Below are 16,145 nucleotides of genomic sequence, written 5' to 3'. Positions count from 1 at the left end.
GAAAGTCGTTTGCATATGCTCAAAAGAGATAAATGAAGCATGGATAATTCGGCAAACATTAGCAAATCAAAGAAATATTGCCCATCCCAATGTATGTTTACTTCAGCTGGCTATAGGGTTGGTACGGGTAATTTTATTAAAACAACTAAGTTGGTTGCAGGAACAGGTAAAGCAAGGTGACTGAAGTTCAATGAAAGCAACAGTGATTTGCTGGAAGTGACATTACCCCTGCAGTGGGGGATGCCACAGTGTAGCTTCTGCAGGATCAGCTGACGCTCTGCTGTCCATCTCCAAAAGGCCAACACAAAGAGCCCGTTGATTACATCTGACGTGTATCAATAAGTTTCTCGTCGCGCTACCCGAATATACTATTACAATATTTGATCGTTGAGTAGATGGAATGCCTGGTTTGCTCTTACAGTGATGACGAATTTAAGTGGCCCGTGCTGTAGTACTTGGCAATAGCCTCTAGCAAGTAAACATTTTATCCTTCGAACATTGGAAACTGCGTTGTGACGTTTTGTGCTAGTAATCATTGATAGCAATTACTGCGTAGTTTATCAGTGTTCTTGCTATTTTGCAACAGAAACAAATGATGTCGGCGAGATAGGCTTTTAGCTCACGATTTTCTTGCATCACGACTTCAGTGCTCTTATGTTGAGTTATCGATCTTCAGGAGATACTTGCTACCAGGACAATGATGATGATGATCATCAAATCAACCAGAAGGTACTGGTTAAATGACGCCACAGAGCCATATATATATTACTGTATTAATTATAGGTATTTATTACTTATACAATTCTGTAGAGATTCGCATTACTTATATGAGCGGTGGTCGACGTTTCAAGCCATGGCTATGGCCACGAGTAAACTGGCAGCACTCAGAGAAAATGACAGCAAAGTGGCAGATTCAGAGAAAAATGACGGAAAGTGGCAGATTCAGAGACAAATGACGGGAAAGTGGCAGCACTCAGCCTTTTAAGCCGTCCTCATGATCAGAAGCACGACTTGAGACATCGCGTGCTGTCAATACAACCAATGCTTCTTCTATAACGTCGTTAATCCAACGCCCTCTGGTACCTTGAACGACGATGTTCAGCATAAGACCTCTGGACTCATAACACATAAGTGCATGCATCATACCACATTCCGTCTATGGCATTTCACTAATGCTGCTCATTTAACAAAGACTTAGGTTCGGGACCAGCACGGAGCCGGCACTGTCCTTTATTAGTCATCATTCTAAGCACACTGATTACTTCTAGCTAGTAATCGATGTGCCCTTCTTTCCATGGAAATAGAATGTCAGCACTGCATTGGCATTTTAATTAAAGCGACTTTAATTTGCTTTGCTGTTATAAACTGCCCAGTGCCTGCATACTGCGGGAGAAAGTTGGGCAAGAGCATATAGCGTTTAAAGGTACACGAGTATCGTTTTGGTTTCTCAATAGCGTACTAGTGCGGCGGTCTCCCAACATCAAACCGAGCATTCTGCAGGGTGGTGGTAATACTTCAGGAGTGCCTGATAATTGCTTCCAAATCAATAGGGCCCCTCTCCCATTCACTTTACTCTCGTTTACGCAATGAAATCAAAGACGAACTCTTCATATTACCCATAAAGCTCATAATGAACAATGGCATCTTTCGCACATTTGGGGCAGTCGTGATGATGATGGCGATGCTCCCAATAACGGCCGGATTTGGAAGCAGAACTCAGTGTGCAAGTTGGCACCTGTTCGGAGGCGGAGCTCGGAGCACGGCCGTGTAGCAGCGTCAGTCTTCAAGTCAGACGCACACTTATAAAAACATAGGCGTTTTGGTTTATAAGGTCTTCTATTTGAAGCCACGCTGCTAACTACAAGCATTCATTCAAATTTTAAGTGGGTTTGGAGCAAGAAGGACATTTAGCTGCAAATATACATGTCGCTTCCCTATATTTATGGATGCCAATAGGCAGCGACGACATCGACCCAGGGAAGAAAATGGAACAAATTTATAGAAGCTGTTTGCCGAAAATAGTAAAACTGCCAATTACGTAATATAAGACCTAGAGGAAAAGCAACTATCAGCAGAAGTTAGCGTCAAGGGGTACTGATCGACTGGCTGACAGAAAGTGGAGAATTGGCTGAAAGAAATCGCGACTGCTTGCATTCACGGTTGCTAAGGTACAGCGCCATGCTCTAACAATGCAGAGGTGCCGAGCCTGTAGTTTTGCAATAACTTCACCAGTGCATCAAAGCGTCCTGTTATCGTTAATGTCAGTCACGACCTCTACATGTATGCTGGCCACCCGAGCCGTGCATCATTCTCGTCGGGCTTCAAGCCGTAACACCACGTGTTTTTCTGGTGTGACCAGCCGCTCCACGTCTGATTGGCTTCACGACTTTCACACACCATGCTTATATATACCCGCTGACGGTATCCTCCCACATCAGTGACGTCATTAAGCTCAACTGCTACGGAGCGGCGGTGGTGTGGAAGGTCATGGCACTCGGCTCTGGACCGGTCGGTCCTGGGTTCGAGCCCCGGCCATGTCACTACTGTATCCCAAATGGTACCTCACATGGACAACCCGCCTCGAAATGACCCAGGCAGTCGGTGAGGCGTAAAGCTTTAATCCGTATCAGTAATATCATGCATACTGACACCTATCGAGCTACAGTATGCAAGCGTGCTCGCACCCGAGCCTCACATTGAAGGTGTGGACATATCCCCGTTCGGTATATGCTACAAAAATCAAGTAACCACGCATACCTGTATCCAGACTGCAATGCTGATGTGACCCGGGACCGGTGAAAATGCTCAAATATCCTTCCCAAAATGGGCAAAACCATAAATCCCTCAGCTCGTTTACATGCCCATGTTGTATTCCTTGCAGTGCATTCTTGCTAGGTTCGCCAGCGTCTTTGCGAGCCACCAGTTCGCCTTTTCTTATCAATAGCCTAGGGTGCACATTGGCCGATAGCTGATGCGTAACGATGAGTCTGTAAAAAGCAAGCTGAATCTGTTCACTGTCAGCCTAAGCGATACATTTCCACGCTGTTGTAGGTTTATTGTTATTTTTGGCGATATGAATAATATCGCATTGACGCATTGCACAAGGCTGTTTTCAGTCAATGAGCCAGCAATGTTTGGGACTTGGTCCAACGTCTCCTTTGCCCCCTCCTCCCCCCCCCCCTTACTCAACGGCTGAATCCGCTTCTGTACCCGACCAGTTTGTTACAAGTGAACAAACGACAAAAATTTCGAAACTCTTGTTCAGATTTGTGAGAAGCTTGTATAACAGCACATATTGCAGGACAGTAGGCTTTTCGACCTAACTTAGAAAACAATCATTAGGTTTTTGTAAATGTTTGAAAATTAAGTGCGCACTCTTACCCAACTTTTCCATACAACTGCAACTGCCTAAACCAAAATTGACGAATGATAACTGAATGCCTATGGCTAGACTCCAGCGCTGGCTCTCGGTTTGCTGCCGTTACTAATGTTCAGAAATTAGCTCCGCGTATGCCATGCACGGTGAAGAACACGAAGGCTTGCGGTGCCGGCCGAGCGGTCAGAATGTCCAGCCCTTGCTTTGGAGGTTATCCGCAGCCGGCGAGCCTGTGCTAACGGAGAGGATGCAGCGGCATCAGAGCTGCCGCTGCGCGGGACGTCAGACCGGCCCGCCTCTCCTCTGCGGCCGCCGCTGTAGGAGCCAGCACACGGGCCGAATTCTGAGCTCGTGCTTATGAGGGCCACTGATCGCTGGCACTCTGATGATGCCTGTTGCACGTTTTTGACACCTTATGGGTGCAGTCCGTCACAACTTGTTCAGAACACCGTACGATCCTGCGATTGAATCAATCATCTTTAACCCACATTGTCATCAACATCTTGTCGCAGATTAAGCGTCTGCTGTTTTGCGGGTGAGGTCTTCGTTTACAGAAGAGACGCCGCTAACGACGATTTAAGCGTGAACGCCGGAATGCCCATGTAGTTGCAGGGATTTGTGGTAGGCGCCGGCATCTCTGCGGTGCCGGCGTTGGCAGCTTGATCTATTGGCTTTCCGTCTTATCAGCCGCGACACGTCCTCGCAGCCGTATTAATGGTTCGCAACAGGGCCGCCGGTCCAGCGGTGTGACCGCTCACATCTGCCAGATCATGCCGGAGCAGCGCGCGAGCACTACCTCCTTTAACATCGAGCTGCCCCGTGTCCATGCTGCTCCGGAGATAGCGCCGCTGTCCCGCGCCTCCTCAGACCTGTTTGTCCAGCCATGAGAAAACTGTCCCACCGCACGCTTCGGCCACGGATGGCAGGCTCCACTCAAGATGGCAACAGCGAGGTCTTATCAACGATACATCGCTGCTGATGGCCGCGATGTTCGAGGCGTAGGCACAACCCGTGCAGCCGGCGGCATCACCCCGCCGCCGTGAGGTAATGTCGCAGCTGGGGGAGGGGGAGAGGCGCTGATTGGCTGTAGGCCAGGGCACGTGACCCAGTCACATTCCCACAGAGCGATGGGGGGAGCGATCAGATGCCTGGCGGCCAGCCGTGACCACTCGCGTGACCTCCACGCCGACAGCAGGCGCCGTGGGGAAACACGTCGCATGCCTCTCCTGAAGGTTACTGGCCGGCGAAAGCATGCGGTTTTGAATCGTTTTCCGCTGCAGACGTATTCAGGCATCCTCAAATAACGCTGCTTGTAAGGAATAAGCCTACCAAAGCGTTTTTTCCGAAAACTTTGCAGCAAGTGTTTTTACAATCGTACCTAAATGGGCCAGGAAATGCGTCATATTTGCGTACATGAAATGTAATTGTGTTTTATGTTCCGGTTATGCTATAGTCCTTAAATATCATCAGAACGTATCTGTACACCATTCACCACAATTCCTTAGCACTGGGGCAGTCAACGATAAGTTTACGCTGGTAAGCCAGTGTTTTGCTCTCCGCTGAGCTTTTGGTGACTGTCCAGTTCCGTTTCCGGATCTGATCCGCTCAGAAGCAATTCCTCTTAGCGTTATATTCAAGGGAATTGTCGGTTTCATGGCGTTGAAGTTTGTACGCTGAAACTAATCGGTTTTTAATGTATCAGGGGGTATTATTCAAACGACGATACCATGTAAACAATCGTTAAGTGTCGTAACTCAACAGGAATAAATTAAGGGATTCGGGTGGAAACATCAAAGAGTGGAAAGATACCAACTGCTTGCATTTGGGATTTGAGGCAATTTATGAAGTACCCATTTCTTGGGCAAAGAGAGAGAGCGTGCCGCGTGGCGGGCGTTACATTCATGACATGCGCATGAGGCAGGCTCAGAAGTTACGTGTGCTGCAAATGGCAGAGCCTAGTAAAATGCGCTTCACCGATCATGGACAATTCTCGTAACCAAATTTGATACTCTTTATGATGTGTGTTCTTACCAGTGAACCGAATACTGAGTGAGCTGCGCTCAGGGATATGCGGGGACCTAGCAGTGAGCAGAGGACAGTCCCTTTTGTCAATCCAAGACTTTCCGCGCACAACGTCATGAAGCCCAAGGGTTTTCTGGACGCGTCATTTAACACGCGCTCGGGTGGGGGGGGGGGGCAAATTGGCCCCACGATGGTTTTTCCCCCGAATGGTTTTAGAGCGGCGTGGCGTAGCCGCGCCAAATTTGTATAGCTCTAGACAACTGAGTAGCAAACGTGTGGCAAAAAGTTAGATACATCTTGTAAGGTCGCTAACTTGCGGCAGGTCAGTCAGGCCATGGATTCAGCAAAGTCAATTTCTAGGGGATCGTTCAATCTGATGGAACAGCGGAGTGATCTTTGTCGCTTATCTGAATACAAAGCTCAAAGCTGTCTATGATGAGCTTAGTAATCATGACCTCCGAAAGGTCAAACAAGGTTATTGACCTTAACTGAGCACGCAAACTTCTGCTTAGAACAGGCAGCTAGGTTCTGGGGACACTTTGGAGGCCAGCTTGGAGTTTGACTTTGTTTGACCTTATTTGACTCAAATATCACGGCCTATGATTCATTAAATTTCACCTACGTGAGCTTACGTATGGACAACATACCCTGTGAATGTGGTGTCTTTAGCTCTCTTAGTTGCTGAGATCTCAAGGGGGTCAACTGACCCCCACCCGAGTAAAGAGTATCTAACCGGCCACCCGGGCGCTCACCAAGGGGGATGACAGGTACTGAGGGGAGCTGGATTAACCTACGGGTGAATGCAGTTTAGTGAGCCCATCAACCACAGCTCTCGAGTTATTAGGGTCAATCGGCATATTCTCCCCTTTGTTTTATCAGATTCTGCATACAGTAAAGCAAGGCAACTCACGGATGATGATGAGATGAATGATTTAAAGATAGCACAGAAACGTGATGGAACCAGACAAAGCACAGACACCACACATCACACTAAAAAAGCCTACACAAGTACATTAATGTCGGCAAAATCGATTGGAGTGGTAGTGCGTGAAGACCTTGCACCAGCATCGTACTTTGAGGCTGTTAAGTTTGCAAAGACGAGCTGAAAATGACATGAAAAAGACGCATCTGCCTTTGATCCACAAAAGACTCACAGCACATAGCACTACTTTTATTGATACTCCTCGATGCATTAATTCATATATTGATCAATGCACATAGCCAGGCAGGTGCTTGTTGCTAAAATGTTTACAACCCAAAATACTGAATTTTTCTCTGGGTGTAACCGCTGACTGCCTGCATGGCCAAGGGTACGAGGACGTTGCTCACCCGGGTCAAGACCAGTGTGACGTACATCAAACCAGTCACCGACGTCTTTTCCGGCCAGCTGGCGCGAGTCGATTTGGACGGCTAGCATGCGCGCTGGTGAAGAGCGGATCACCTTAGGCTTTTTACCGGCATGAAGTGCGCCCGGAGCCTGACTTCAGAGAGGGCTTCCCCGACTCGGAGACATGACACCAGCGTCTGCTAGTCGACTGTTCCGTGCCAAGTTTATCATATACACTGATGTTCTGTGACAGTGGTGAGACATGTCTGCATGAATTTGATCGGATTTTACGTCGCTGCAACGTATCATTTCCAGTGGTCACCAATCAAATATGCTCTAGACAGTTTTAACCATGAATGATTCAAATCTGTTCAATCGCAGTGGCTCTCTGTCCGTAATTTCAACCCGCTGCGGTTTGTATACGCTTCAATTTGGCGCCCGGCAGATGTCTGCCACTGTCCCCACCCGAGCTCGTGCTCTGCATAGCCTCGACACGCCCTCTTTTCACCTCCAGCTCAAAAGGCCCGATTGGAGTATGGCGTTTTCATATGCATCTCTGACTGATGAGTACCAGAATTGTATCATGGTATTCACCCCCCCCCCCCCCTCCCCCCATCATTGACACCTGCAGCCGTTTTCGCTCCTTGCGCCTGCGCAGCCCCACTTCAGGCGACTGATGGAACCCATGACGGGATGCATCGCCTTCTGGGCTTTTATGATGCTATGATTTTTACGTACACTGCTTCACTCATTCAAAACGGATAAGTAGTAATTCCTTTTTGATGATATTGAATGTCTAGCTTTTTCAAGCAAAACACTGTTTATTTCAAAAGGAGTTTAAAACTTTACCCCCCCCCCGCTGTAATACGTTATTCCTCAAAGTGGATAATGACTTGATTTCAGCACGGCAGAGATGTGCAAGCACGTGGCGCGAACAGATAGCAAAAGACGGATACGTGAATCAAGGGCATAGTTCAATTCACAACGTATATTTTTCAAAGGCAGTTCACGTCATCTGATAATCTGTCATCTAACCCTCCAACTGGCGGGATTTTGCGCCAACTGTGCACTGGCGGCGCAGGCATCTGACTGTTTTGTGGTCGTTTTTTTATTTTTTGTTTTGGTGGGGGGGGGGGGGCTCCGGTAACATACGGAGGCTTGGCTTAACTAGAACTATCATGGTGAAGTGCTATGGAAGTCGATACGAGAATAAAATATAATAGATGTGACACGATAGTAAGATCCCTGTGCCACCGCAATGGTTGCATGAATTTGGACTCTGTTGCACAGAGGTGACCGGGTACAATGTAATACGACTGCAATATGACTGTTTAATTGGGTTGAGTTGTTTTATTTGGTCGCTAAACCCGCCACTGTAACCTTTCATGAATGCCACGCCAAGTAAGTTAAAGACACTACGGGACACACATATATACCTGAAAGTGCTCAAGCTAAAAAGCACACCTTAATGCCAAAACACAAACACACTCATATACACACCATTTATGTACATGTATGCATGTTTTATAAAAAAAGATTCCAGGGAAGTCAGCATTGATGAGGTTTTTTGAAGGTTTTTCGACCTGTTCATGCCTTTAACTTGCTGTCCGCGCTCATAAAGCTGTCACTGAAGCTCATGTCAAGATGAAATACAGATCACAGGCATAGTCTTATGGTGGTTGACGCATTGGGCTACGAAATCGTGGTCAAGACGCGCACAAAAACTAAACACAACACCCACCTGAAAGTCAAATGCCAAACAACAACACAACCGTCATCATGTGCCTTAAAAAGAGACGTAGACTCATCGCTCCAGAAGCGACACGCATCTGTGAGTGAAACCCTCTTGACAGACAAACGCGCGTGGGGCCCTCAATCTGGGTGGGGGGCCACAGTTAGGGCGCAATGCATCGAATCGCTGTGTGGCTTGCGTGCCGCTGATGAATGCTGGTGCCTGTCAAAGATGAGGTTGTGCTACGCGCAGCTGGTTGTCTACATTGCAGTACGCATGTAATGCATTTCTGTTATACCTGAATTACAAATACTGACGTCGTCAGGCATTAAATCCATAGTGAATTGTCACATAACAGTTTTAATGTTGAGAGCATGTGATTGCATTGTTTGGTCCAAAGCATTTACGGCAGAAAACTTACCATGCAGGATGACACGTTAAATACTATAACTTTTACCAGGCCATGCAATATTAGTCTGCATCTTCGTTTTATCATGAGCTTAAGTGTCATCTTAAAAGAGCACCGACAGGGAGTTAAATGCTTAATCAATCTGATCGAAAAGACATTAAACAAATCACCAATGTTCAGCTTGCATATATATATATATATATATATATATATATATATATATATATATATATATATATGAATATATATATATACATATATGAATATGCATATATATATATATATATATATATATATATATACAAGCTGAACATTGGTGATTTGTTTAATGTCTCTTCGATCAGATTGATTAAGCATTTAACTCCCTGTTGGTGCTCTTATTTATATATATATATATATATATATATATATAAGCTTTCTCTATTTCTCTTTAACATCGGCACAGGTTATTATTAGGTTTTTCTGCAGCTGCTGCAGTTCTCCCCTGTTTGTATTTCCTCTCTCGCGTTCCTCTATTTGTCTTTGAGACTTAAAAGTGACTCGCCGATGTGTGACGTCCATTGTTTGCTCTGATATCTCGGATTATGCATGTAGGGAGTTAGGTATTGACAAGTTCAAGTTCGATTGGCAACTGGTGCGTAGTCTAAATTACGTGGTTGACTTTTATGGGAGAATTCAAAGTTAAACGGCAAAACACGTGCTTAGAGGTAAGGACCATCTGTAATGACGATAATAATGTCTCTAAGTTAGATGAAAAGTGGCTGAAGGTTTTTTTTTTGGACCACGAGCAAATGCTTTGATCGCGGCAGCCTCCAGAACATAAAGCCTCCTTCTGTTTGATGATGCTATTTTGATGCTCGTGCTCATTGTTAGATCGTTTAGGGTGATATTCCAGCTGTGGTTTTTTGGAGCACAGTCAGCCAAAAGCATCGTCAACCGCCTAGGATGTGGTGGCATATATAATAAAAAGTGCGCTTTATAAGCTTATAGTCTCCTTTGTCACAATAAAACTGGTAAACTACGTAGGTGCATTTCAAGGAGTCGGATTTGACCGTGAGGTCATTTCACACAAGATATTGAGTAACCTTCCTGCTGTTGTTACAGCTGATCAGTGTTATCTCCTCATCCTGGCTGACTGACTTTATGTCGACAGACATTATTTTCTTTAGGACTCGCTTGTCTGTATTGTAGCTATCAGACAGCAACAAGTAATAACAAAAACAATTTTTATATTTATCGATATACATACATGCGTATAATGCGAAGTTGAGAGATGACATCGTGACAAATACAGACTAACTAAAATATGTAAAGTACCATGTTCACAGCTACGTCCTCTGCCACACCGTTTTCACGCCCGCGTTATTAGACAGGGACTTATTTGATGCCATATCTGAAATGCCCCGAAAATGGGATACACAAAAGTGAATCCCATGTTTTGTTGTGGGAGCTATCAAAGCAGCCGCAAATGTTTACATTGCAATTTGTTATGTCTCACCACTTGGTAACAACTCGGCACTTCGCATGCGCCTTGGTGATGCCTTGGTCCATGAGACCGGATACACGAACGTAATGATAAGGTGGTGCATGACTCCGGAATAAAAAAAAGCTTTGGAGTATTGTTGATTGGCTATTTGGATGCATCTGAAGACAGACGACCGGTTTATCCCATGTTAATTTTTTCCGTGCATCTCAGACTTCGCGTCAGATAAGAGTTATATCTGGTAATGAAAGCACAGCACAGGGCTACTGTGTCTCAAGTATGTTGTGACATCCGCGTTAGACGGATGACCGTCGAACCATTCAGTGGTGATTTATGTGTACCATTGAAAGGTGAGAGGGAGTGTTTCACTGATCTCGTGGTACGGCTATATTTTACTGCATACAAACTCCCTCTTGTTTGCCCCTGTTAAATGTTCCAAAGTCGCAATCGATTGGCCTTATTCGTTCCGTGTCCATGACCGTAAGCACGCTCGAAAGTGCCCGAACGTCGATATGCTGTTGGGCTTCCCTTGTTCTCAATACTCAGCACGGATCGCATTATGTAGGTCACTTCTAGACTATGTGCATACATCCACGACAGTTCACGCATCATGTCGGCTTCGTGGACGTGTTCCGCGTTTTACGTGCTTTTTTCGCCCACTGTTGATATGAGCGCATAGACTGATACCTTCTGGGCAGGACTGTGCTTAGTTGCACGGCATGCACGATATATAGCGAAATGGCGGATCGGTACCGACAAGACAAGAGAGATCACGGTTAGATGATGGTGTGTGGTGTGAAAACATACACGGTTAGATGATGGTGTGTGGTGTGAAAACATACACGGTTAGATGATGGTGTGTGGTGTGAAAACATACATTGCATGATTGAGCGCCAGAACCATCCCGGTATTCCTCGACACAACGTAACTGGCGCGGTCATGCAATAAAAGATAATCATCAGTGATGGAAATTGTTGTCTCTGATTTTCTGATGCTGGTGCCGGCGGGCCTTTAGTTAACTGGAGGCGAACCTCTCAGTGTAGGATGCGTACCTAGCCCCATCAACTGGCTCTTGAACACCTTGGTCTTGACATCATCCGCGCGTGAAATGTTTTCGACTGTTCGGGTATGTGTGCAAGGCTGGTCGTCCCGTCTCTGTTCTGTTCGAGACACGCCCGACAACTTCTCCTTTTCCGCGTACGAGTGAGATGCCTCCTAAGTGGGCCTCTACGTCCGCTGGCCCCGGCTGCCAGTCTCAAAACGGCCGCGTTGATTGCCTCAGATGGCATGGAAAGGCCAGCTGGTCACTGGCCAAGGAGGTACGAGCCTGTCCGCCGGCGGCCGTGCCAGTGCCTTTACACGGCATGGTTATCTATTTCGTTTTGCTTGGCAAACACGTCATGCCGATACCGCCAAGTGCCGACCAACTGAACTGCGCTTGGAGACGACGCATCAGTTTTTCAATTACATGCCGCATTTGTTGAAGCCGCAGAGACCTCAGTAGACATGGAAAGCAGCCAGGAACAGCATTGTACATTTTCCCTGTCTTCAGTCTTTACTTTTTAATAGTCTTTGCTTGCCAGTTCAAATAGCAATGTGGTGCTGCGAGGTGCATGTGCCATGGATACCGCGCTCGCTCAGGCCCTCTCAGGCACGTATGGTTCGACCCAATCCTCTTCGCGCCCCATATCTGAGTAACAGCGCTGGATTCATCCAAATGATGCATATATTCTTGCGTTATGCACATGACCACGCGATAACACAACACACCAAACCTGCACAATCGATGAAAGAAACATACGCACAGCTCTCGAGTGGCAAAGTCATGGGCTGATCGCCAACGTCCGTGTTGTGGCTGATCGGCGGCGACGAGTGGGTGGTGAAAACAGCAAACGGGAGCAGAAAGCTGGCGCAGGAAGGCTTTGACGGCTATACAGGCAAGAGGGGAACTACGGAGCCTCAGCAGGCGCATCCTCTTCAGCAGCAGCGGCAGGCTCGTCAGCAGCAGGGGCAGGTTCGTCAGCAGCAGGGGCAGGCTCATCAGCAGCAGGGGCAGGCTCGTCAGCAGCAGGGGCAGGCTCGTCAGCAGCAGGGGCAGGCTCATCAGCAGCAGGGGCAGACTCGTCAGCAGCAGGGGCAGGCTCGTCAGCAGCAGGGGCAGGCTCGTCAGCAGCAGGGGCAGGCTCGTCAGCAGCAGGGGCGGCCTCCTCAGCAGCAGGAGCAGGCTCGTCAGCAGCAGGAGCGACCTCCACGGCAGGGGCGACCTCCACGGCAGGGGCGACCTCCTCAACAGCAGGGGCAGGCTCGTCAGCAGCAGGGGCGACCTCCTCAGCAGCAGGGGCAAGCTCGTCAGCAGCAGGGGCGACCTCCTCAGCAGCAGGGGCAGGCTCGTCAGCAGCAGGGGCGACCTCCTCAGCAGCAGGGGCGACCTCCACGGCAGGGGCGACCTCCTCAGCAGCAGGGGCAGGCTCGTCAGCAGCAGGGGCGACCTCCTCAACAGCAGGGGCTGGCTCGTCAGCAGCAGGGGCGACCTCCTCGGCAGCAGGGGCGACCTCCTCAGCAGCAAGGGCAGGCTCGTCAGCAGCAGGGGCGACCTCCACGGCGGGGGCGACCTCCTCAGGAGCAGCGGCAGCCTCCTCAGCAGCAGGGGCGGGCTCGTCAGCAGCAGGGGCAGGAGCGGCCTGGTCGGCTGACGGAAGCTCTTCCTGGACCAACTCCTCCACCACGGGCTCGGACGCCTGAGGGGCTCCGAAGCGGGGACCGACCGACAGCGGCGGCGCCGGGGGGACGAAGGTGTCGACGTTCCTGACCAGTTCGGCCACGTAGGCAGGCGGCTGGGGAATGGCATCGCCTGTCGGCTGGAAGCCATTTTCGTCCGCCACCCAGCTGATGGTCACCCGCCGGCCGTCGGGATCCTGATACGAGTAGCTGCCGGACATGACGGTGCCGACGCCGTCACCGATACGCTTCGGCCCACCGTTGGCCTCAACCGTCGTGCCGTCGCTGGAGGCGAAGTCGAAGCTGAAGTTGCCCTCATCGTCGGTGTCGAAGTTCTGGCTCGTGATCTCGACGTTGGGAACGGAGGTGCGCGGGGACGCAGCCACGCGAGGCGCCGCCACATCCGGCACCGGGTCCGCCTCAATGGCGTCCGAGCCTTCGATGGCGTCCTGCGGGAAGGCCGCGGCACAGCAGAGCAGGGAGACGAGCACCAGGCACCTCATGATGGCGGGCTGCTGGCGGCGGTGTGATGCAGGTGGCGGGATCAGGCAGTCTGATGCCCAGGCCGGCAGGCGGGCGGCTTTTATACGGCTCGGCGCGCTGGCCGTCGGGACTTATCTGCCGCCGCCAGGGCGCCCCGGCGATTTTTCTGCCGGGCGGCCGGGCGGTGTTGCAACGCCCCGAATGCCGCCGCGCTCATCCCGGCTGACGGTCTGGCCGCCAAGAGTTGTCGCGTCCGGGGCCCCGATCGCGTCGCCCGCGGGAAAGCCGAGCACGTGGTCCACAAGCAGTCGGAAGCGCATTCGGCTCGAGTTCCGGAGTCACGCAGTGCTCGCGTTGTCCCTGATGGTGAGTGCGGGGTAATCGGTGTCACGAGCCTGACGCGGACATCAGTCCCGGTTCTTAAACGCTTTTTACAAGGGATCGAGGTGTTTTACACTGAGAACTGGAGCTCCGTTGACATGGTCCATGACGACGTGACGCCCTTAATCGTGTTTGCTCAAAGTTGTTTTGATTTTTTAAAAACATTCCCAAGCTTCCTAAGAGAATACTGGGTCACTTTTTTAAGAAAGTCCTGGCCCTTCAGTGTGTGCGCACACGAGCCGGTGTATATGCTACAAATAACACACATCGGAAGTGGCGGCGCGCAACGTAGCAACACTGACATCGACGCTCATTTAAAGTGCTGCTTGAAAGTTCGCGATGTTTAGGTTTTGTATTAGTCACCGTTTTATGAGATTAGTGGCATCATAGTCACGTCAACAGCTTCACTAATCCCAGATTGTGTGACGAATTTTTGGCCTACTTCGACTCGCATTGTCGTTCGTCTTGTTTCGAGAGTGGCACGATTGTACAACCATTCCGTTTATCATGCTAACAGAGGTTATCAGTCAATGTCGAATTGTGGCACGATCAACCCACAATTGAAGATTTTATGACACCTGATGCTAGCCATTTCCGCAAAATTAGTTTGAGAAGAGGACGCAGAGGAAAGGAAAATGACGCAACCTAACTTCCAAACGCCAGCGAATGGGATTCCTCCCGGGTTCGACCCACTCTCTCCACAAAGTTGAAGGGGGGAGGGGCGGCTCCCCCCCCCCCCCAACTGAATAAGAAGCTGCATCCCTGTGTTCGGCATTGTGAATTAAATGTTCTTTTGCCGAGCTGTCAACTTTCAATATACCAGGAGCTGCGGGTAACACGTGCCTGAGTGCCCACTTGAATACGACAAGCACGGGGATTAATTTGACCCCCTCAGATATCAAGAACTAGCGGAGTTAGAGACGACAAACTCACAGGGTGAGTAAGGCTGTATGTAAACTCACTTGTGTCGAGATTTTCAGTTCTTAGCTCATGACCTTCGGGTCACGTAAGGCAAAACAAGGTCAAACTCCAGATTGGTGTCCAAAGTGCCACCCGACCCCCTCATGCAAACGCCTAGAACTTAGATACCTGCCCTAGGCAAAAGGGTCACTGGTGTTCATTTCAAGTCAACGACTTTGTCTGATCTTTAGAAGGTAATGGTGACTAAAATACCACGGCATTTGTTTGATTTTGCATTTTAATAAGCGTGAAGTCTTACGCCAGGCGGTATGCTCCTCCCAAAAATAGAATGCTAAGGTGGGTTATTCGAGGTCAGTGACTTACACTGACCTTAAAGGAGCCCATGGAAGATGTTTGTTGTGGTAATTTGTTATCAATGAATCACAATGAGCTCCAGAAGCTAACCCACACAGCAAGGTCTCGAGTGTAAGATCATATTGAAAAAGGTGCTCTTGAAAGCAGCCATTTGCCATGTGTATTGCTGGATACAATGCAAAATGCGGGATATAAGTGTTGCATGCATGCCACACCAACTCCAGCTATCAAAAGCAAGCATGTGTGATAGATTGGAGTTAAGGTCATGCACTAATAATATACATATGTAGGTAATCTGATGAGATCCATAGCAGTAGCGACATGAGACGAGGGAAGTGGTGAGTACTTGTAATGCAATACCTTTGAGGACAATGAAGCAGAAGGCCAATTCGACTTGCTCAGCTTTAAAACACGCCCGGGCGGCCAGCTGGATACCCACGGCTCGGGTGGGGGTGGGGGGTGGGGGTTAAGTTGGAACCCCTGAGGTCTCAGGAGCTAAGGGAGCTAGGAATACCAAACTCACAGGGTGAGCTGATCTGTACGTGAACTAACGTAGGTCAAAGTTTGAGGTTCCTAAACCATGACCAATATGACATAGGTCAATTCCAGACTGGTCTTCAAAGGACCCCTAGAACCTAGATAACTATACTAAGCAAAAGTGCACATGCTCATCTCAGGTCAGTGACATTGTTTGACCTTTTGAAGGTCATGGTGACCAAAATCCCACAGGACCACGCTGAGTTTTGCATTTGGATAAGCTACAAATATAACGCTACGCAGTATGTTCTAAAAACAAAATGTTGACCTGGGTCATTCTAAGTCAGTGACCTATTCCGACTTTTAAGAAGTCTAAAGAAGGTGTATAGTGCGGTTTTTGTTATCAATAAATGCGAAATGCGCACCAGGAACTACCCAATACAGCAAGCGCTAGAGTAATAA

At 48.7% G+C, this 16,145-nt stretch overlaps 1 protein-coding gene across 1 annotated transcript; it reads right to left on the bottom strand.

Annotated features, from left to right (window-relative positions):
- Positions 1–12,058: 12,058 nt before the first annotated feature.
- LOC119112581 (tropomyosin-1, isoforms 33/34) lies at positions 12,059–13,611 on the bottom strand. Its single transcript, XM_037236798.1, has one exon. The coding sequence runs from the start codon at positions 13,568–13,570 to the stop codon at positions 12,299–12,301; it is 1,272 nt and encodes a 423-aa protein (XP_037092693.1). The 5' UTR covers positions 13,571–13,611; the 3' UTR covers positions 12,059–12,298.
- Between the last annotated feature and the right edge of the window lie 2,534 nt (positions 13,612–16,145).

Source organism: Pollicipes pollicipes, unplaced genomic scaffold (assembly GCF_011947565.3).
Source record: "Pollicipes pollicipes isolate AB1234 unplaced genomic scaffold, Ppol_2.1 Scaffold_2555;HRSCAF=2994_pilon_pilon_pilon, whole genome shotgun sequence".
In the NCBI taxonomy this organism is placed as follows: Eukaryota; Metazoa; Arthropoda; class Thecostraca; order Pollicipedomorpha; family Pollicipedidae; genus Pollicipes; species Pollicipes pollicipes.
The sequence above is the reverse complement of the archived record's forward strand: the minus strand, read 5'-3'. Positions and strand labels throughout refer to the sequence as shown.

Coding starts and splice junctions, on each gene's coding strand:
- LOC119112581 (XM_037236798.1), bottom strand. CDS start 13,570: ATGAGGTGCCTGGTGCTCGTCTCCCTGCTCTGCTGTGCCGCGGCCTTC.